The sequence below is a fragment of the Elgaria multicarinata genome, chromosome 1 (genome assembly GCF_023053635.1).
Source record: "Elgaria multicarinata webbii isolate HBS135686 ecotype San Diego chromosome 1, rElgMul1.1.pri, whole genome shotgun sequence".
Taxonomy (NCBI): Eukaryota; Metazoa; Chordata; class Lepidosauria; order Squamata; family Anguidae; genus Elgaria; species Elgaria multicarinata.
Genome location: NC_086171.1, coordinates 219,112,095 through 219,133,569, shown reverse-complemented (window position 1 = coordinate 219,133,569; position 21,475 = coordinate 219,112,095). Strand labels below are relative to the sequence as shown.

General features: G+C 54.1%; 1 protein-coding gene across 1 annotated transcript in view; it reads right to left on the bottom strand.

Moving 5' to 3' along the window:
• SLC12A5 (solute carrier family 12 member 5) overlaps positions 1–21,475 on the bottom strand; it is a 67,646-nt gene that overhangs the window by 24,215 nt on the left and 21,956 nt on the right. Inside the window, exons 2-7 of the mRNA XM_063147517.1 lie at positions 12,286–12,380; positions 11,861–11,992; positions 10,840–10,986; positions 9,829–9,883; positions 8,427–8,557; positions 2,965–3,206 (exon numbers count right to left, since the gene is read on the bottom strand). Coding sequence (XP_063003587.1) covers positions 2,965–3,206; positions 8,427–8,557; positions 9,829–9,883; positions 10,840–10,986; positions 11,861–11,992; positions 12,286–12,300 — 722 coding nt within the window. The 5' untranslated portion in view covers positions 12,301–12,380. The remainder of the gene's footprint in view (positions 1–2,964; positions 3,207–8,426; positions 8,558–9,828; positions 9,884–10,839; positions 10,987–11,860; positions 11,993–12,285; positions 12,381–21,475) is intronic.

Genomic DNA, 21,475 nt, shown 5'->3' with positions numbered 1-21,475 from the left:
GATCTCCAGCAGCATTTATTTATTTATTTATTACATTTATATCTCGCCCCATAGCCAAAGCTCTCAGGGCGGTTTACAAAAGTTAAAAACAGTAAACCTTAAAAAAGTATACAAAATTTAAAAATCATCAAAAACATAAAGACATCAGTATAAAAACATTATCCATTTAAAAACAACGGTTCTGGGGTCCGTTAAAAACAAACTTCGCATTGTTAAATGCTGTTAAATGCCTGGGAGAAGGCATTTGTCTCCAGGTAAGGCCGGGAAAGGCTCCTGCCTGAAACCCTGGAGAGTCACTGGCAGGCGGTGTGGGCAGTACTGGGCCAGAGGGACCCCTGGCCTGACTTAGCACAGGCAAGTTCCTGCATGATCTTCCATGTTTAGGGCCTGCCTGCATCAGCTTATCTGGGTGTGAGAAGGGCTCACAAAGCTGAGGTCCTCCCATGGCCTCCGGACCGTTCCTAGTTCCTTCTCCTGAATTCAGGGCCAAACCAAGCATGAAGTTATTCAGCCATGGCAACTGAATTTTTTTTAAAAAAAACAGGACTAGCTGCTCCTTGGGGTCCACTTGAGGAATGGGCTGTAGCCGGGGTGAAGCATCCAAGCCCCGCACCGCAGTACAGCCGGAGGTGTAGCCTGGCCTCAAGAAAAGCCCGTTTCTAAAAGCTCAGAGGAAAGCTGGACTGGGTCCCACGGCTAGAAATTCTGAAGGAAAAATGAGTTCAAGAGGGATGGGAGGTTCTGCAAAGTGGAATAATGATGGGGACATCAGAAAACGTTCCTATTAGAAGGGAAAACGGGAGGCCTCTAAAGAATCCGGCGTGGCTGTTCAAGGAGCTCTTTGGTGAGTTGAGCCTTGGAAAGGGAGCGGATAAGGAGGTGGATGGAGGGACGTCTCCCCAAGGAGCAGTACAAGGGGAAAGAAGGTCAGGGGTCTGGAAACAAAACCCTATGAGGAGAGACTGAAAGAACTGGGCATGTTTAGCCTGGAGAAGAGAAGATGGAGGGGAGACAGGATAGCACTCTTCAAATACTTAAAAGGTTGTCACACAGAGGAGGGCCAGGATTTCTTCTCGATCCTCCCAGACTGCAGGACACGGAATAACGGGCTCAAGTTAAAGGCAGCCAGATTCCGGCTGGACATCAGGAAAAACTTCCTGACTGTTAGAGCAGTACGACAATGGAATCAGTTACCTAGGGAGGTTGTGGGCTCTCCCACACTGGAGGCCTTCAAGAGGCAGCTGGACAACCCTCTGTCAGGGATGCTTTAGGGTGGATTCCTGCATTGAGCAGGGGGTTGGACTCGATGGCCTTGTAGACCCCTTCCAACTCTGCTATTCTATGATTTTATGATTCTATGAAAGCCCAAACCTGTAGGGAAGATGTCAGGGAGGAGGAGGAGGCAGACCCACTGCTTGGGGAAGATTGCCAGCCCCACAGAAGTCAGGATCAAGACTCAAAAGGGATCAACAGAGATAAATGTAAAGTCTTGCATTAAGGTACAAAAAAGATAAATAATAATCGAAGACACAAGTACAGGATGGGGGAGACCTGGCTTGGCAGCAGCACGTGTGAAAAGGACCGAGGTGTCTTAGCGGGTCACAAGCTGAATACGTGCCGGCAGCTAGGAAAGCGAATGCGATCTTGGGCAGCGTTAGCACAAGCGCAGGGTCCAGATCACGGGATGTGGGAGCTCCACTGTATTCTGCATTCGTCAGGCCGCATTCGGAGTTCGGGGGACCCCATTTGAAGCCGGGAGTAGGAGAATGCCAGGACGGTGAGGGGCCTGGAGGCCCGTGGGGAATAGTCGGAAGAGGTGGGTGGGTGTAGCCCAGAGAAGAGAGAGTTCAGGGGAGGCAAGAGTCCGGCTGTCAGAGATCAGAAAGGCTGCCATGCAGATGATGGGGGCAGACGTGTTGTCTGTGGCTCCGGAGGGCAGGTCGAGAACCAAGGAGCGGGAATGGCTGGTTCCCAGATTTTGGTTAAACATGAAGGGAAACCTGCCAGTAGTGAGGGCTTTGGGGCAGTGGCTAGACCGCCTCAGGGGGCACTGGAGGTATTTAAGCAGAGGCCGGATGCCTGCCTGCCAGGGATTTTGCAGCTGGATTCTGTGGGTGAAACAGGGGGATGGACTAGATGACCTCAAAGCTCTCTTCCTACTCTATGATTATTGGTGCCTTTTCTTTCTTAAAATGGACTCTTAGGTTGACTGTAGGCTTGCCCACCCACCCGCCCACTCACCCCTCCCTCCTTTTTTGATGACCAGCCCCCCTCCCTTGATTTAAAGTTGTATTTGCACGCAGCCGACCGTTCATCATAAGCGCCCCACTCATTTCTAAGGTGAAACAGCTTTGCAAGGGGCGTTTCTGCCCTTGCGCAACTCTGACGTTCCTCTCATGTTCAGCACGGTGTGCTCAGAAGTGGCAAAGGAAGAGGCGTGCCAAGAGGAGGGCGGCCGCCTTCCGCTCCTCGCCCCTTTCGGCCCAGGACTGTAGGCTCTGGCTGGCAGCCGCGGCTGTCCGGGGTCTCAGGCAGAGACCGGCGTGGCGGCCCTCCCCCCAACACCCTTCCCCCCCCCCAATGCCTTTTTCAACAGGAGATGCTGCCGCGGGGATTAAACCTGGAGGTCCGGCGTGGCGACAGCGTGCCCTGCATGTACCTCTGGCCCCTTCCCAGGCAAGCGCACGGAAACTGGTGCGAAACGCCCACCTTGGGACAAGCTGACAGGCAAGGAAGGGCTCAGGTGAGGGCAGGCCCCATATGACGACCCAGTGGTGCCATTCACCTTCCCAGGTGAAGCTGCCTGTACTTCCGAATCGGGGATCATTTGCCAGGAACGTCCGGATGCGGTGCAGCTTCTGCCGTGAAGCGCACGAGACCCCGCAGCTCCGGCATCTGCCCCGCCCCCGCCTCCCAGGCACCAGCCCCTCCCTGAAACAGCTGTTTCTGGCTGCAGGCACTTACGGGAAGGAAGGGGGGTCAATGGCAGATTTGATGACGCCGGCGTAGATGGCCAGGATGGAGAGGATGACGCAGCCCAGGAAGACCAGGGCGAACTTGTTGACGTATTTGACCCCAACGAAGACCACGGTGGCCATGCACGTGAGCACGCACGTCCCGTAGACTCGCATGTTGTTCAGCAGGGCAGCTGCTTCCCCGGTCGCATCCTCTGCCTTGAAGATGGCCATGGGAGGGAAGATGTACGCCTGAGAGGGAGGCAAGGAACGGGGCGTTAGGGGCAGCCCACACCAGGCCGAGCTTGACCCACCACCTCCAACCTCTGTCCCCCTCCTCATGTAAGGTTGTAAGAAGAGGAGCCGTGCGGGATCGGACCAGAGTCCCCTCTGCTCCAGTGTCCTGTTTCCACTGTGGCCAACCAGCTGCCTTGGGGAAACCCACAGGCAGGACAGGTGTGCAAGAGCACCTCCTCCCTGGTCATGCGCCGAAGCACTGAGAGGCATGCAGCCCCCCCCCCCCCCCCAGCACTGGCTCTATCATCAGGGCTCGTGGCCATGGACAGACTTCTCCACCGTGAATCTGCCCAGCCCCCTTTTAAAGCCATCCAAGCTGGTGGCCATCACGACATCCTGTGGGAGCAAATTCCCTAGTTTAAGTAAGTGCTGCGTGGAGAAGTAGAACCTGCTCTCTGTCCTGAATCTGCCACCGTCCAGCTCCATGGGTCGCTCCCATGGATTCCAGCACTACGAGGGAGAAGCGCCTCTCTTTCTCCACAGCATGCAGAGTTGTGTGCGCCTCTATCACGCCTCCCGTTACTCAACGTAAGCCAGAGGTGGGCAACACGTGGCCCCCACCGTCCCCTGGGTGGCCCCCACCGTGCTGCCAAATTCAATGGCAGCAAATATAGACATTATTTTTATAGGGAAAAGTGGTGCTTTTGCACTACTGAGCACCAAAATGGGGAAATCCAGCTTGAGAACAAGCTAAATTTCACTCTTTTAGCACGGTAGCAGAGTGCTATGGAGCAGTTTGCCACCAAATTTCGGCAGCAAACTGCTATTGGTCTTTGGGGGGGGGGGCTGTCCCATGGACTGTGCAATGCCCAACGGGGTGCAGCCTGAGGGGGTGAAAATGGCTCCTGGGCCTGATGTAATTGCCCACACCTGATCTAAATACAACTGCGCTCTCCAGAAGTGGACCAAGAGGCAAACACACAGGCCAAAAGACCCCCCCCCCAAAGAACCAGGAGTTCCTTATTGAGCTCCAACTGGGCGCCAAGTCCTGGGAATTCTCATGGGGAAGAATCTCTCCTGACTTTGGTTCCATCAGGGATGTGCATACTGCAAGCTCAACCAATGGGAAAAGTCACAAGCAAACTCACAAGCACAAAAACAAAGGTTGTGGGGGCCTATTAAAGGTGCAAACGTGCTTATTCCAATGCAAGGCAATGAAATGATGCCAATTCATTTCGAGTAATACTGCAATTTGTAACTCACAGATATGATTCCTATTAAGAACCCAATATAAATCTCCAACTTTAAACAATATATAAAATCTCCTTCTTTTAATAAATGAGAGATCAAACTGTGTCTAAAAATGAACTATCATGCAGAACCACTGAATGAAATATTTTTTAAAAAAATCTTAGGGCAATAATTAATCAGTGGGAGGATAAATGTAATGGATTATTGTTTGCCAATGCACATAATAAGGTAGAGGTCTCCTAGGGCCACCAGTCATGAGAACATCAGAAGAGTCCTGATGCTGGATCTGACCAAGGGGCCATCAAGTCCAGCACTCTGTTGGAAAACCCACCGGCAGGACATGGGGGCAATAGAGGCCCTCCTGCCCTAGTGCCCCAGCAACTCTTTCAGCTGCACTGTCTGCCAGTCCAGGTCCAGGTCCGATTCAAAGTGCGGCTACTAACATTCAAAGCCCTAAATGGCTTGGGGCCAGGTTACCTGAAGGGTCGCCTCCTCCCCCATGTACCTGCCTGGACCCTAAGATCAGCTTCAGCAATCCTTCCCCAGGTAGAGGTCTCCTAGGGCCACCAGCCATGAGAACATCAGAACATGCATTGAGCAGGGGGTTGGACTCGATGGCCTTGTAGGCCCCTTCCAACTCTGCTATTCTACGATTCTGATTCTAAGTCCAGCACTCTGTTGGAAAACCCACTGGCAGGACATGGGGGCAACAGAGGCCCTCCTGCCCAAGTGCCCTAGCAACTCTTTCAGCTGCACTGTCTGCCAGTCCAGGTCCGATTCAAAGTGTGGCTACTAACATTCAAAGCCCTAAATGGCTTGGGGCCAGGTTACCTGAAGAGTCGCCTCCTCCCCCATGCACCTGCCCGGGCCCTAAGGTCAGCTTCAGAAATCCTTCCCCAGGAGCCAAAGGAAGTGAGGCTACTAAGAAGAGGGCCTTTTCTGCTGTGGCACCCTGGCTGTGGAATGAGCTTCCAGAAAGGCTGGTCTGGTGCCTCCATTCGCTCATTTTGGCACCAGGGTAAGACCTATTCAATTCTCTCAGGCATTTTAGTTTTTCAGTTTGTTTTTATCTGGTTTTGTATTTTAAATTTGTATACTGCTGCTAGCTTCTGTTTGGATATATATTTTAATAGTACATTTAAAAACTTTTATATTTTATTTTATAGTTTTAATTGTTGCGAACCTCCCAGCGAGCTTCAGCTATTGGGTGGCATAAAATTAAATTAATTAATTAATAAACTGGTGAACTTAAGCATACTGCCTCTGATACTGGAGGCAGCACGTAGCCAACACAACTAACAGCCACTGATAGGCTTCTCCTCCAGGGATTTGTCAATCCCCCTTTTAAAGCCATCCTAATTGGTGGCCATGACCATGTCTTGTGGTCATAGAATCACAGAATAGCAGAGTTGGAAGGGGCCTACAAGGCCATTGAGTCCAACCTCCTGCTCAATGCAGGAATCCACCCTAAAGCATCCCTGACAGATGGTTGTCCAGCTGCCCCTTGAAGGCCTCTAGTGCTGGAGAGCCCACAACCTCCCTAGGTCACTGATTCCATTGTCGTACTGCTCTAACAGTCAGGATTTTTTCCTGATGTCCAGCTGGAATCTGGCTTCCTTTAACTTGAGCCCGTTATTCCGTGTCCAGTTATTCCGTGACCAGGGCGGAACCAGGGCAGGGCAGTGGTGGGTTGGTGGAGGCAGGTTCTGCCACTGAGTACATGATGGAGGGGGAGAGGAGAGACAGGGGGCTTGAAGAGATGGACATGGATGCAGAGGGACCCCCAGGCCATAGCTAGACCTAAGGTTTATCCCAGGATCATCCAGGGTTGATTCCTGCCTGAGCGCTGGAGCCCTGTGTGGCACTTAGATGAACAAGTTTGACCCCAGGACAATTCTGGGATAAACCTTAGGTCTAGCTATGGCCCCAAGATGAGGACAGGGAAGTTGCAGCAGGGAAGGAGGTGGGTTTTCCAGAACTCTGCCCACTGCCCCCCCACCCCACAAGCAAGATGAGACAGGGGGTCTCTTTGGCTCTTCTGAGGCAAGGTCGACCCTAGAGAGGCTCTTGCGCCTTCCTCTGGCACAAGAAGATGGTGCTGAGCAAGCTCGGAGGATGGGGGACGACGACAACTGGTATTAGTTAAGAAGGTTGCTTCATTTGTTACTGGGAAATGTTTTGAAAATTATAGTGGTTGAAAAGTGCAAATATTAGAAGGAAGGAAGGAAATATTAAATGAATTGGAATCAGCTCCTCTGCCACAGCTTGCAGGAGGCTGGGGTCCGGACGGGTTGCCCCTTCCTCAGAATAGGCTGTGGGGACTCGAGGGGGTCTCGGCTGCAAGGGCCCAGCTCTCCCCGTGCCTTCTGAACTCCCAGCATGGGATCTGCATTGAGTCCAAGCACTGGACACATGACAGCAAACATCATGTCCCACAGTCAGTGCTTCCTGACTGTTAGAGCAGTGCGACGGTGGAATCAGTTACCTAGGGAGGTTGTGGGCTCTCCCACCCTAGAGGCCTTCAAGAGGCAGCTGGACAACCCTCTGTCAGGGATGCTTTAGGGTGGATTCCTGCACTGAGCAGGGGGTTGGGCTCGATGGTCTTGTAGGCCCCTTCCAACTCTGCTATTCTAGGATTCTATGATTCTAGGAGGATGCACTGAGACAAAAGCAGAAGCCGGTGCCTGTGGGTCGGTGGGTGGGGGGTGGGCATTGCATTACACCAGGGACTGAGATGAGAGGTCTGTTCTTTGAGCAGCTAACTTAAGATTTATACATACATATTTAAAGGGGAGACATATGCCTATTCTATTCTTGTATCTCAGTATTCAGTATCATCACTTTTAAGTATATCAGATTCTTTGTTTCTTAAAGAATCTTCTTTCCAGGACGCCTGTGTATAACGTAAGATTATTATTCTTTGTGACTGTGCACTGACAACATGCAATCCACAGATTTGCTTATATTGCCTTGCACCGGTAATGGTGAAGCCTTGGGCTCGTCTGCACGGGCGCTTCACCCCGGGGGAGCTTCGGAGTGGCGGCAGGTGATCTACATGACACAGCTGCCACTCTGAAGGGATCCAGGGGCAAAGCTCCAAAGCTCCGTGCTAAGAAAAGTCGGGGACTTTAGCTTGGAGCCAGGCTTCACGTCTCTGCGGAGTTAAGGGGGGGGGGGTTAAAAGGGGTGTGGGAAGGGGGCAGACAGAGAGCTCCGGGCTCCACACTGTAAATATTTTTTAAAAAAAGAAATGGGGGGGTGGGAGGAGAGGAACAGGGCAGTTGGGAGGCTGCCGCCACTACTGGAACAAGCGCCGGGGAGGGGGGAGGAACAGGGCAGCCGGCTCTCCTCCCTCTGAGCTCGCTCTGGCTGCCCCGTTCCTCTCCCACCACCTTTTAAAAATTTTAATCTGTAGATGCGAACCTTCGCATCTAAAGATTAAAAAGAAACAATGATGGGGGGTTAGAGGAACGGGGCAGCCAGAGCGCGATCAGAGGGAGGGGAGCCGGCTGCCCTGTTCCTCCCCTCTCCTTGGTTCTGCCAGCGGCAGCAGCGGCAACTCTGATCTGATGCTCCTTCCCATGCAGATGCTGGGAAGGAGTGCCAATTTGGGAGCCCGGCACCTCGGGGCACAGACCCCAGGCCATCAACATGGGGCCTTGTTAGTGGATGCATCAAAGAGAGGGAGGGAGAGAGAGAGAGAGAGTGATGTGAGCATGCAAAAGAGCAGGGGAGGCTTTCTCTCACAGTCTCTGGCCCCCTGGTCTCTACAAAATGCACTTTTATAACCTACAAGTGTACTTAGGAATGGTTGATTCTGTGTGATCTTTGTCATCTTTTCTTTCCCCCTGGTGAAAAAGCACTGGATACCTGAGGCATTTGGAGATTTGGGCTAGGAGGACGAGGCCAGGCCACCCTGCCGCCGCTGCCCACGCTCCGTCCTGGCAGAAACTCCGCCCCTGCCCGCCCACCGCCAGCACTCACCAGCAGGATCTCAATGGTGCCCAGGATGTACATTGCACCTGCAAAAGTGGTGCCCAGGTAGAAGCAGAGCCCGACAGCGCCGCCAAACTCCGGACCTAGCGAGCGCGAGATCATGTAGTAGGAGCCGCCAGCTGCAGAGACAGGCAGAAAGAGAGGGTGCAGGGGGGGGAGCACACGCGTGAGCAACATTGCACGGGATCCCTCACCCTCTCAGAAAAGGTCCTTGCTCATTTGGCTGAAACCACCCCCAACCCCACGCAACCAGACGCGCTGCCCAGCCCCCATCCGGCCCAAAGGGCCCCCATCATGTGACACTGATAATCCAGGCAAGGGACCCCTTTTCCTTCAGGGACACTTTCCCATCTTCTGTGTGTGTGTGGGGGGAGGCATGCTGGCAAAGGATGGAGCCCAAGCCGGCCAGGGGCAGGAGAAGAGCCATCCGTAGGCAGGGGCCGTCCCTTTCTCTTTCTCTTTGGGCCACCTCCTTTTCTCTCCCTCCCCCCACTTTGGGCGTCTGCCTTCTCCCCCCTCCCCCACCAAGGGAAGGAGCAGAACTTTTGAAACTAGGCTGAGGGCTGGATGTGGCTGGGGGGGGGGCGCAGGAGGGATGTGGCCCGTGGCCCACCCCAGGAACAGCAAATGCCGCCTCTGGGCCATGGATGGTGTGGGCAGGGAGACGCTGCGGGCTCTTAGAACTGAACACGCGTGCAGCCCCTTTGGGAAATGGGGGGGGGGAGAGCTTGATTCCAGTGCTCCAGGCTGCTGCACCTCAGTCCATACCCCATGGGGGGGGGGAAGCAGCCGCAGGAGGAGGACGCAGCCTAGGATCAGGCTGCCCGCAGAGAGGTCACAGCAAGATGTCCTTCTCCACCTCCTGGCCAGCTGGCAGCACCCCAGGGCCCCCCTTGCCCTGCTCCCAGATGTGGCTGCACTCACTCAGAGATGAGGGAAGCCACTCCCCGGTAGGATTCATTCCAGCAGCTCTGGATTCCAGGAAGTCCTGGGATGGAAGCCCACCTGCCAGAGGCCTCCTTCCTTGGGACCACGGGGGGAGCATTGCCCCCCGCCACACACACACAGTCCAGCCATGTGGGAACACCCACTGTGCTGGCCCCACTGCTGGTGCCCTAGGCCAAGCCCAGGGGGGTTCTGGGGAGGGCACGGGCCCTGCTCAGGGGGCGCTTCCCGCTTCCCGGGGGGGTGCAGCCATGCTGTTGGACCGGCTCTCTCTGAGCCATGGGGTCTCCCTGCTGGTGCAGGAAGCATTCAGGCAGAGCTGGGGGTGGGGAGCGGGGGAGTCACAGCCGCTGAGCCAGGGGCGGGGGGCTCAATCAAAGCCGCCATCAACCCCGTGCCTTCTTGTCTGCACCCGACACCGCCCAGCCCACAACCCTCTACCTACCTGGCACCACTCCATTGGTCGCGATGGCACTCATGGAGATGGCCGTCAGCATCGTCTGTGGGGGGGGGGGGAGGGGGGAGGAAAGGCAGAGGCATTGGAGTGGGGAGGGGAAGGCGGCAAGGAAGCAGCCCCCGGTCCCCATTTACGACCAGGCAGACAGGAGAATACACGGTTCCCTTTTGGGGTTGTTGTTTTTGTCCAATCCCTGCATGACTGGAGGGGGAGTTGCAGGGCGGCGGATGCAGCACAGGGCAAGGGAGAACTGAACCTACCACAAGCACACGCGCACACACCCATGTAGTCAGTGTGTGTGGGGGGGCAGTAAAGAGCAGGGGGCAACTAGGCAGGGGTTTCAGGCAGAAGCGGGAAATCTGCACCCAGGCCAGAAGCACTCAGGATGCGGCCCCTGGCTTCTCCTTGGACCCAGGCCCTTGACTGTGCTGCCAAGATCCAGCCACCCTCAGGCAGGGGAACCCAGCACCCCTCGGAAGGAGCTGGGCTGTGCCAATGTGCTAGAGGGCAGCAGCTGGGAGGCCGGAGGCCGGGTCCCTGTGGAAGAAGGGCGGGCAAGGCTGGGGCTGCCACCCACAGAGAGGCAGCTTGGCTGCTCGTGGCGCAGCTGTGGCTTCCTGGAAGCCGCCGCGAGACGGGTGGGCCGGGCAGGACCTTTGGGCCACGATGCGCCTGGAGTCTCCCAGCAACGGGCGGGGATTAGTCGGCCGCTGCCGCTCGGTCTCCCTGCACCGTTGCCCACCCAGGCAGGCACATTGAGCTCCAGCTCCGGCATCTGGCTCTGTCCTGGCTCGCTGGGCCTGGCCGGACGCTGCCCAGCCGGGCTGCAATCGGCGTTCCAAGCAGGGGCCAGTGTGAGCGCGCCGTGCAGCAGCCACCTCCAGGCGGGGGGGGGAGCCAGGCTGGCCAAGCCGGGATGCGGAGGGCTTGAGCGAGGGCTCTCTCGGAGCTCTCTCGGAGCTGCCTCTGTTCTCCACCCCTCCCCGAGGGGCAACTCACGCAGGAGCAGCAGAGAATGACCATGCAGAAGGACTCCATGATCCCGGAAATGCCCACGACCCAGGTCAGCCTGAGGAAAAGGATCACCCCGAAGATGTTCTGCAGGCAGGGCAAGTAGACGCCCATGAAGGTGCCCATCCGGGGAGCCTGCCGGAAGAAGCACAGAGCTGTGAGGAGGCGCCCAGGCACCGGGGGCTCCCGTCCCTCACCCGGGGAATGGCGGGCTCAGGGAGGAAGGAGATTGGGATCCATGAGAAGCAGGCCTGAGGAGCGGAACGGGCTCCTCTCCACGCAGTGCCCCAGGACCTCTGAAGGAGCAGCCCACTGCTTCACTTGCAAAACCTCTGCCCCTCAGCACTGATGCTTTTCTCACGGAGCCCAGCTCATTCTCCGGCCGTCGACAGAGGAAAACATCTTTGCATGGAAACGAAGCCCTGTGAGGAGAGACTGAAAGAACTGGGCAGGTTTAGCCTGGAGAAGAGAAGGGTGAGTGGGGCGGGCGGGGGGGGGGGGGAGGCATGACAGACCTCTTCAAGCCCTTGAAAGGTTGCCACACAGAGGCGGGCCAGGATCTCTTCTCGATCCTCCCAGAGGGCAATTTGTATCACGGGAGTGATTCACAGCACTCCAATGCTGGGGCGGGGGACATAGGGCGTTAATGCATGCGAGGGAACACCAGCTTCAAACGCAGTCGTTGGGCGTGATCCCGGGCGGGCTCCAACGGGGGCGCAGTCCCATCCGGAACACAGGGGTGGGGTCTGGGGTGGCCCTGCTGGCAGAAGCCCTGGAGGGCTCTGGCCGAGGAGGGAGCGTCCCCTTCCCGAGTTGGGGCACCAAGCTCCCAGAGAGGAGAAACAGACCGCCAGCACCGCCCCCGCCGCCAGGTCAGGAGGCTCTCCCGGGCGGCTCCAGGAGGACCCCGCTGTGGTTCCACACAGGCCCTCAGCAGCCTGGAGCCCAGGGCCGGACACGGCGGCCTCTGCGCCCCCTCCACGAGCCAGGGGGCCGCCTCGCCCCGTACCTTGACAGGCTTCTTCTTGGCGCCATCGTTGTTCTCGGCCTCCTCGTGCTCCCGGCTGCCCTGGGGCAGGTTGGTGTAGTTGGCCAGGCCGCTGAGCAGGGACGAGACCATGGGGCTGGTGTCCATCTCCTCCTGTGGAGCGGCAGGGGACGGGGGGGGGGGTGAGGGCAGCCCAGACGGCCGGGCTCCTTTGGCCCGCCTAGCCCAGCCCAGCCCACTGCCCCCTCGGCCAGCCCCCCCCCCTTCGGAGCAGAGGGGCTCCCGAGGCCAGGAAGGGGCTGCCCATCCCCTTCCCCGGGAGCCCTTCCGCTGGAGAGTCCTGGGCGGGCGCAGACTGCCCCGCGGGCCCTCTGCAGGCGAGGCAGGGGCTCCCCGCCCCCCCTCGACCCCCCGCGCTCCCCCCCCCCCGCTTGGCCACAGCTGACCTCGAAGAGGGCCATGTTCTTCCCGTCATATTCCTTCCCCTTCTCCAGGTCTGTGCTGTTGATGAACGGGCTGCTCTCTTTGGGGTTTCCATCGCCTGCAGGGCAAGAGCGGCGGGTCAAGGGCAGCCGCGCAGCCCGCGCGTCCCTCCCTTGCTTGCACGGGCGTCCCCTGGCTGACCCCCGGAGGGGCTCAGGCCCGCCTCCTCCCCCTCGCTCCCCCCCGCTTCTTTCCTTGGGGGAGCCCCCCCCCCAAACTCTGAGGAAGGCGAGGCAGGCGCTCCCAGGGGAACGTGTGCCTGGACTTGCGAAGCCCCCACGGAATCCCCTCCGAAAGGGTTCGAGAGAAACGGCAGCCGCCAAGCCCACCATTCCGGCAAACCCACTTAGGAGTCCTGCCCGAGTACGCAACTGTGATGCCCTTGATGCGGGGGGGGGGGGGGCTCTTCGCACCTTTTGCACCAGATCGTCCTTGTTCCAGTCACCCCCCCCCCCACTCCCACTCCCACTTATGCGCCTCTCGTCCTCGCCCTGGTCCTGTGAAGCCGCCTGCGCTCCGAGCGGCTGGGCTCACGTAACCGGGGGCCACTTCCACGCTGGCCCCTTCCCTCAGCACGGATTACTCACTCACTTATTCCTGAGAAGGGCTCTTCCCACACTTTTCTATTCCCACACTTTGGGTCCATATTTTTTTTCAAAAATTGCTGGCTGGCAGTGATAGTTTGATTTTTTAATTTTTTAGCTTCCATTACAAGTGTAAGATGAGAGTTTGAAGCCTGATCTCACATTATTGCTTAACTATTGCTTAAGGTGGCTGAGAGGCTTGTGATAGGTTTGGTGGCGAGGTATCATCCCGTCTCTATCCATCCCCCCACCAGTACGTATTCTACATTCCTGGCATTAGACTATGAGGTTTCTGGGATTAATTACTATAGGGTGTCATCCAATGCCTGTTTAGTCAGGGGGGGGGGGAAGTCTTACAACTCCAGGCAGGGAATGCTGGGAGTTGTAGGATTGGGCCCTCAGTGAATTTCTGCTTTGCCCTTTGCTAAAAACAAAGGACCCCACCTCCAACCCAAAATAAACGTCAAGGTGGCTTACGGTGAAACAAAAGCCACAAAACTAAAAGAGCAGAAGAAGCAGGCGGGCTTTTCAAGTTTTAAAGTGTGGTGACCCTGCCCATTAGATACGCTAAGCCACAGTGGTTAAGCATTTTGAGCTATGGCTTAACATGTCATGTGAACCATGACTTAACGTGTCTTGTGAACCATTCCTAACCATGATGGCTACATAACCATGGTTTAAACATGCTCACTAACCACGGCTTACCGTGTTGTCTGAACAGGCCCAGTGTTTATAAATTTCACTTAGCAGGCTAGAATGGGAAAAGTCCCGTGGTGGTGGGTTATTGAGGGGGGAGGGTGAGAAGAAGGAAATCTCCCCCTCCTTGAGGAGCAGCAGCAGCAGCAATAGTAGCAGCATGGAAAGAGGAGGTGGGCGACGTCCTCCAGGGTTGAAATGTGGTTGGCTGGGCGAAGCCTTCCCAGCTGAGCCCTGCTGCCAGAAGAGAGTGATCCCTGGCACAGGGCACAGGTGTTGTGCAATTAGCACTGCAGAGGGCTCCTAGTGGCACGGCATTAGCCCAAACCCCTTGCTACCTTGGCCTACATTTCTAAGGCCGACATTTCTAAGGAACAAAACACACTGCCTTCAGACAACACGTTAACCCACCGTGCAGAAAATGCACGGTGTTCGGACAACACAATAACCCATGGTGTGTGTGTACCCAGCCAGTGGGTGACCCATCGCGTTGCCCTGAGGCAGAAGGCAATCAGGTGGATTTAACTGGGCTGAGGTGTGGCAGATGGACTGTGCAGTAGTAACCAGCCTGGCACCAGGTAGGGCGGGGCAAAGGTACGCAGGAGGCTTGGTCTAAAGGTATGGGGGGGGATTTCTGTGCACAGCAAAGGCTGCAATAGAGGGAAGAAGGCACCTCCCCTGCCCAGTTCTCCCCTTCTACAAGGGCTATACTCCAAAGCATTCACCTCTAGCCCAATTGTCCAGTGTAGCCTAGATGCCTGCGTATTTATTTCATGTCATGATGCTCTGCTTCCCTTGCTGAGCGGGGAGAGTCACGCGAACTCTGCTTCTGTGAGCAAACTGTTCACACAACCCAAAGACAACCAAAGCCACGCTGCTGTGACACAATGAGCATTCTCTGGGGCCTTTCCCTGACACAAACAAGGCCATGTGGAACCTGGGGCAGGGAAACGGTGCTTACCTGGGGGCTGCCTGCTCAGATCCAGGAGCAGGGAGCTGGGAACCGACTCTGCCAGAGGGCCTAACCTGGCGCCCCGACCCCTGTATTGGCAGGGATTGACACTCCTGCTCACGGGCGCCTGCAGCCCTGGAAGGCAGGGAGCAGCTAGCATCGTTTGTCAAGCCAGTGCACGGCCTTGGGATTTAAGTGGGGGTGGGGAGCAAGGGTCATTTGCCATTGCAGAGTTCTGGGCCCCAAGGGATCCATAGTGCCCAGCAGAGGAGGCTGTCGGGTTTCCCTCCCTCCTTGCGAGAGCACCAGGGTGGGGGCCGGGGGGCCTCTGGGGGCAGGCCTGACAAATGGCTCTGACAATCCCACACGCCTGGGAATAGGAGTTAATTGCTCTCCAGCCCTCCGGCTCAAGCCTCCTCCCCTCCCCCTCCTCCTCCTACGGCAACCGCCCACAGCTGCCTGGGCCACCCTTCTAAGGAGCAATCCAGCAGCCAAAGGCAGCTCTCCTCTCCTGGCTCCTGGGTCCAGATGCAGAGCGGAAGGCGTCCAGCAAAGGAGGAAGCTTTGGGTGTGGCAATGCTGCTTCAAGGGGACGGTGGACACCCACACGGCTGCCTTTGCGCCTCCCTGGCGCAGCGTTACGTTCTTTGGAGGGCATAGAGTGAGGGGATGCGGTGATACATCTGAAGTTGCCCTGTCCTGATTAGTCCATTTAGTCTCCTCTAAAACCGAAGCCCTCTCCACACTGCTGGGCAGGCAGAGGGCATCTCCCAACTGTCCTACCTGAGGCCCTTTTAAACTGGGGGTGCCAAGGGCTGCCCCGGAGACCTTCTGCGCGCGAAGCAGGCCCATCCATGGAGGAGAAGGCTGCCAAAGGCTACTAGTCATTCCTAGGTCCATCCTTGTCACTGGAGGCCCAGGTGGATTCCGTGGCCCGGAGTACTTGGGGGTAAGCTTCAGCTGACCTGCCAGCTATGGCCTTTCCTGGACAGGGATAACCTAGCCACAGTAGTGCATGTGCAGGTAACTTCCAGATTAGACTACTGCAAGGCACTCTATGTGGGGCTGCCCTTGAAGACGACTCAGAAGTTGCAGCTAGTGCAAAATGGAGCAGCTAGACTGCTGACTGGGACATCTCATAGAGACCACATAACACTGGTTTTAAAGGAATTGCACTGGCTGCTAATACGTTCCTGGTCAGAATTCAAGGTGTTGGTAATCACATTTAAAGCCCTAAACAGCTTGGGACCTTGATGCTTGAGGGAGTGCCTCTCCCTATATATGCCTGCCCGAGATTTGAGGTGTGTTGGAAGAGCCCTCCTCCATATCCCACCAACATGAGATTTATGCTATGGTGAAACGTGGGAGAGGGCTTTCTCTGTTGTGGCACCCCAGCTGTGGAATGCCCTCCCCTTGGAGGCCCAACTGGCACCGGCACTGGTTTCATTTCGGCACCAAGTTAAGACCTGGCTTTTTAACAAAGCCTTTGACGGCTAATATTCACCAAGCCTGTATATAGTTTTAATTGCTTTAATTGGCTTTACGGTTTTTAAATTTTGTACTGGTTTTAGCTTATTAATGGTTAGTTTGTTTTTAGCTGTGTGTATTTATTACTTTATACTGTAGTGGTTGTATGATTTTACCTGTATGCCACCCTAAGATCCTTGTGATATAGGGTGGGATACAAATGTCTTAATAAAATAAATAATAAATAGCCATCACAATGGCTACATATCACCTCCAGATTCAGAGGCCTCTGGATGCCTCTAGGTGCCACTTGCTGGACCGGGGGGGTGGGGTGCTATCATTGTCCCCATGCTCCACTTGCGAATTCCCCGTGGGCGTCTGGTTGGCCACTATGGGAACAGAATGCTGAAGCCACTGGGCTTTTGGTCTGACACAGCACGGTTCATCTTGTGCTCCCATTGGTCTGAATTCCATACGGTCTGCCAGTGTACAGATGCTCCTGAAACCTCCCAGGACATAGGGGCAACATGACCTGAAGCACACACTCCTTTGGGCTGGGGTCCCTCAAGCATCTGTACTTGTTCATAAATGATCCAAAAGTAGGCGAGAGCTGTGAGGTATGCTGATGACATGAAATTATTCAGGACTGTAAAAGCCAAAATGGGCCTGTTCAGAAGACACCTTAAACCCTGCTGGTGTTAAGGCTTTTGGTTGAGCGGCCAGGCTCTAAGGTGTCTCGTGCGATGCGTTTTGCTAAACTCTGCTCACTCACTAACCCCAGTTAGACCATCCGCAGCAGGGTTAGTGGCTCTAGCCATGGCTTAAAAGTGTTGTGTGCCACAGCAGGGCTTGTGGTTCATGCTAACCCCAGAGAACCACAGCTTCACTCACCACAGAGCCTGACGTATCGTCTGAACAGGCCCAATGGATTGCAAAGCTGAGGTTCCTGGCTCAACTAGCCCAGGCTCAAATTCAGCCCGAAGTTGGCATCTTGTGACTAGTTATGCCCAAATTTAGCAACTGCTTTTCTTGACAATTTGCCACTGAGGACATCAGAAGCAGGCTTCCCTTCTCTTCTGCCTTCCCGCCCCAGCAGATACCCAGAGTAGCTCATTATATGAATAAAACAGAATAGCACACACAACTAAAATGGATATATCAGCAGAAGTAGACATCGTTAAACACAATGGGTTGGATTTTCCAATTCGGAACATGAAGTTTCTAGGCTTCATGTTTCTTCCGAAAAGAAGTGAGGAACTGTTGTGTCAGCTACGTCTTGCCCAGAGCGCTTGAAGGCGAGTGTGGGGCTCCAACAGGGCTTCCGGTGGGCCTCCGTTGCCCTAAACATCCCGCCCCCCCACCATAGCTCAGAAACCATGCTCCCCCTTCCTCCCCTTCTTTCCTCTCCCTTTCCCAGTCCTGTTCATGCAGCCCAATGACTATAAAACCCATGATGCTATGACACAATGAACATATTGCATGAGCAGATTCTTTGGGGCTTTTCACGGACACAAACCACTGAAAGGCCACAAACGAAGCCAGGCCACGCTTTGCAGGTGGAGGCTGAGGTGCATCCAGATGACGCTTTCATGGCGCCATCATAGGAAACTCTGGAAGCTGCCTTGTACGAAGTCGGTCCATCCAGCCCAGTACTGGTGACACTGACTGGCAGCCGTGGCTCTCCAGGGTTTCAAGTGGATCTCTTTCCTCCCCTACCTGGAGAAACTGGGCTTGAACCTGGAACCTTCTGCGTGCCAAGCAAGGGCTCTATCACACTGAGCTACGGCTCCCCCTTTGCATGTGGAAAGTTATACTTGTAAGCCCCTTTCACTTATAGACCCCCACCCCACCCCCACTGCATGTTTCCCTGCTGCTGCTGCTGCTGCTTCCATCTTTTCCCTTGTAGCAGAAAACCCATTAAGGAAAAAAATGACATTGCTGCCCGGTGCCTTGTGATTGGTAGCACAAAGAGCTACCTGCCCCTCCCAACACCTGGAAGCATCCTGGGTCTATGTGAGCACGGCTGGCAAACCACAACGCATCCTGAGAACAGCTATGGGACGCTTTGGTGGGGAAGGGATCACAGCCAGGCCTTTGCTAGACCGACTGGTAAATCCGGGCCTGACCAGGGGAGATCCCACGATGCAAATATCGCAGGATCTCGCCCTAGTCTACACGCTCTCGCCATTTTTTTATTTTGTTTTCAGGAGGGGCCAGATGCGCAGGAGTGCTCCTGCACAAAAGTAAGTTTTTTTTTTAAAAAAAAAAAAGTTCCCAACCCCCCGTCTGCGATCTCCTTCCCCCTGTCCGCGATCTCCCCCCACCCGGTCCGCGATGTCCTTCCCTGGCCCCAATGGGCGCAGCGCTCCTGGGGACTGCTGCGCCTCGTCCGCAGCTCCTGGCTCCTCACGAGTAATTGCAAGGAGCCAGGAAAACCGCTTGCTAGAGGGGCCACATGCTGAGCCCGAGACCGTGAGAAAAAACAGGCTACAAGTGGTGCCTGTTATCCTGGGGCAAGGGAGGGTTGATCCCTCCGTGAGCCCGGGATCCCCTGTTCGTCATGTGGATGCACAGGGACAATCCCGAGGTTCACCCCGGGATAAAGCCCCATCTAGCTAAGGCCCCAGTTGTGAAGAAGCTGGATGGGAATCTCTCTCTCTCTCTCTCTCTCTCTCTCTCTCTCTCTCTCTCTCTCTCTCTCAAACACACACACACACACACACACACACACACACACACACCAACACAAGTTCCAGCTACTTTGCCTCCAAGGAAACAGAACACTCCACTCACAGCCCAGTGCTCAGCAGCCATCAGGCCAGGTCACTCTCCTGATAGGTATTACTTAGAGCAAGTAATTCAGCACCCATAGTGAGCAGAACACAGAAGATGCAGAGTTAGCAGCCCCGTGATGGACTCTTTCTGTGCCCCACACTCCTGGGTTAACACAACCAGCTCAGCGGTCGCAGCAGGGGAAACTACTCTAAACTAGTCACCTGATCCTTTTGGTTTCCTTTTCCAGTTCCGTGACATCCCTGTGCACAGGATCCCAGCTGCAATGGCACCAGAGCTGTGGGTAAGGGGCACGGCACTCTGGGCCTCTTATTTGCCATCCTCCTTCGAATTGTCCCGATTTAGCTGCTTCCCTTTCTGCGATCGTCACACACCGGGGAGGCCTTTTCCCTTCAGTGATCCACCATGAATCTGGCTTCTCTTTCCGAGTTAGTTCGTGGCCCATTTGCCCTTGCGGAGCTCTGATTCCTTCAGTTGTGCACATCGCGATCAAAGGCCTGGATGCATGTGTTCTAATTAAAAATGCCTTTCCAGCATCTCATGCTTTAGTAGTCTGATTTGGTCATTCGTTCTCAGTGAAAACGTTCTCCTATTATTAATGTTGTTTTTACAGTTGGGGTGTGTGTGTGTGTGTGTGTGATGCGGCTGAAATACAGCACAAGCATACAGCCAAATTGGACTCAGCACATCTAAAACATTTTTAAGTCTTTCTGTTCTGCTATATATATATATATTTAAAAGCCTCAGGGAAGTACAATTTCTCAAAATCTAACCAGTCTATTGGAATTTTAGGCATTCAAAAGAAAAGAAAAGGAAAAAAGGCAGCATAATATAAGAACAGGAAAAGAGCCACGTTGGATCAGACCAAAGTCCATCTAGTCCAGCACTCAGTCTACCCAGTGGCTGTCAACCAGGGACCCACAAGTAGGACATGAGTGCAACAATACTCTCCCGCCCATGTTCCCCAGCTACTGGTGTACATAGTCATACTGCCTCTGGTACTGGAGGTAACCATAGACCTCTGGACTAGTAGCCATTGATAGCCTTCTCCAGGAAATCATCCAACCCCATTTAAAAGACATCCAAATTGGTGGCCATCACTACATCTTGTGGTAGTGAGTTCCATAGGCAGGCTCTTTGTGATGAAGTATTTCTTTCTGTTTGTCCAGAATCTCAATCAGCTTCATGGGATAATGATTATTATTATTATTATTTATTTATATAGCACCATCAGTGTACATAATGACCCCTTTGGGTTCTAGTATTATGGGGAGAGGGAGAAAAATGTCTCTACACCACACATAATTCTGTACACCTCTATCTTGTCTCCCCATTACCCTCCTTTTTTCCAAGCTAAACAATCCCAGCTGTTATAACTTTCCCTCTTAGGGGAGATGCTTCAGTCCCTTGATCATTCTAATTGCTCTTTTCTGCACTATTTCTAGATTTACAATGTGTTATTTTAGGTGTGGTGAGAACTGTACAAACTTTCTAAGTGTGGTCGAACCATACATTTGCATAATGGAATCTATTGGCACTTTTATTCTCAATTCATTTTTGTATTACGCCTAACATGGAGTTTGCCATTTTTACAATGGCTGCACACTGGGTGGACATTTTCCACCACAGCTGCAAAATCTCTTTCTTGGTTGGTCACTGAAAACTCAGATCTCCAACATGCATCACATTACACTGGCTTACACTGAACCTTCTGGAGCTCCTCACAATCCCCTTCAGCTTTAACAACCCTAAAAAATTTGGTGCCATCAGCAAACTTGGCCACTTCCTTGCTCACTCCTTATTCCAGATCATTTATGATAGCATGAGAGCACTCTTCAAATACTTAAAAGGTTGTCACACAGAGGAGGGCCAGGATCTCTTCTCGATCCTCCAAGAGTGCAGGACATGGAATAAGTTACAGGAAGCCAGATTCTGGCTGGACATCAGGAAAAACTTCATCGCTGTTAGAGCAGTATGACAATGGAACCCATGACCTAGGGAGGTTGTTGGCTCTCCCACCCTAGAGGCCTTCAAGAGGCAGCTGGACAACCCTCTGTCAGGGATGGTTTAGGGTGGATTCCTGCACTGAGCAGGGGGTTGGACTCGATGGCCTTGTAGGCCCCTTCCAACTCTGCTTTTCTATGATTCTATGACTCTACGAACAAGTTGAAAAGAATTGGTCCTAATACTGATCCCTGTGGACCCCACTATTTATTTCCCTCCATTGGGAGAATTTACCTTTTATTCTTACTCTCTGTTTTCTATTCTTTAACCGGTTACTGATCCATAAGAGGACCTCTCCTCTTATTCCATGACTGCTAAATTTGCTCAGGTGTCTTTGGTGAGGGACTTTGTCAAAAGCCTTTTGGAAGTGCAAGTACTCAATGTCTACCAGATCATCCCTGTCTACATGTTTACTGACACTATTGAAAACTTTAAAAGGTTACTGCAACAGGATTTACCTCTGTGGAAGCTGTGTTAATTCTTTTTCTACAGGGCTTATACTTCCATATGCTTACTAATTTTATCTTTAATAATGCTTTCCACCAATTTACCCAGAACAGACATTAAGCTAACCAGCCTGTAATTAATTACCAGGATCCCTCCTGGATCCCTTTTTAAAAATGGGTGTTACATTGGCCATCTTCCAGTCCTCTGGTA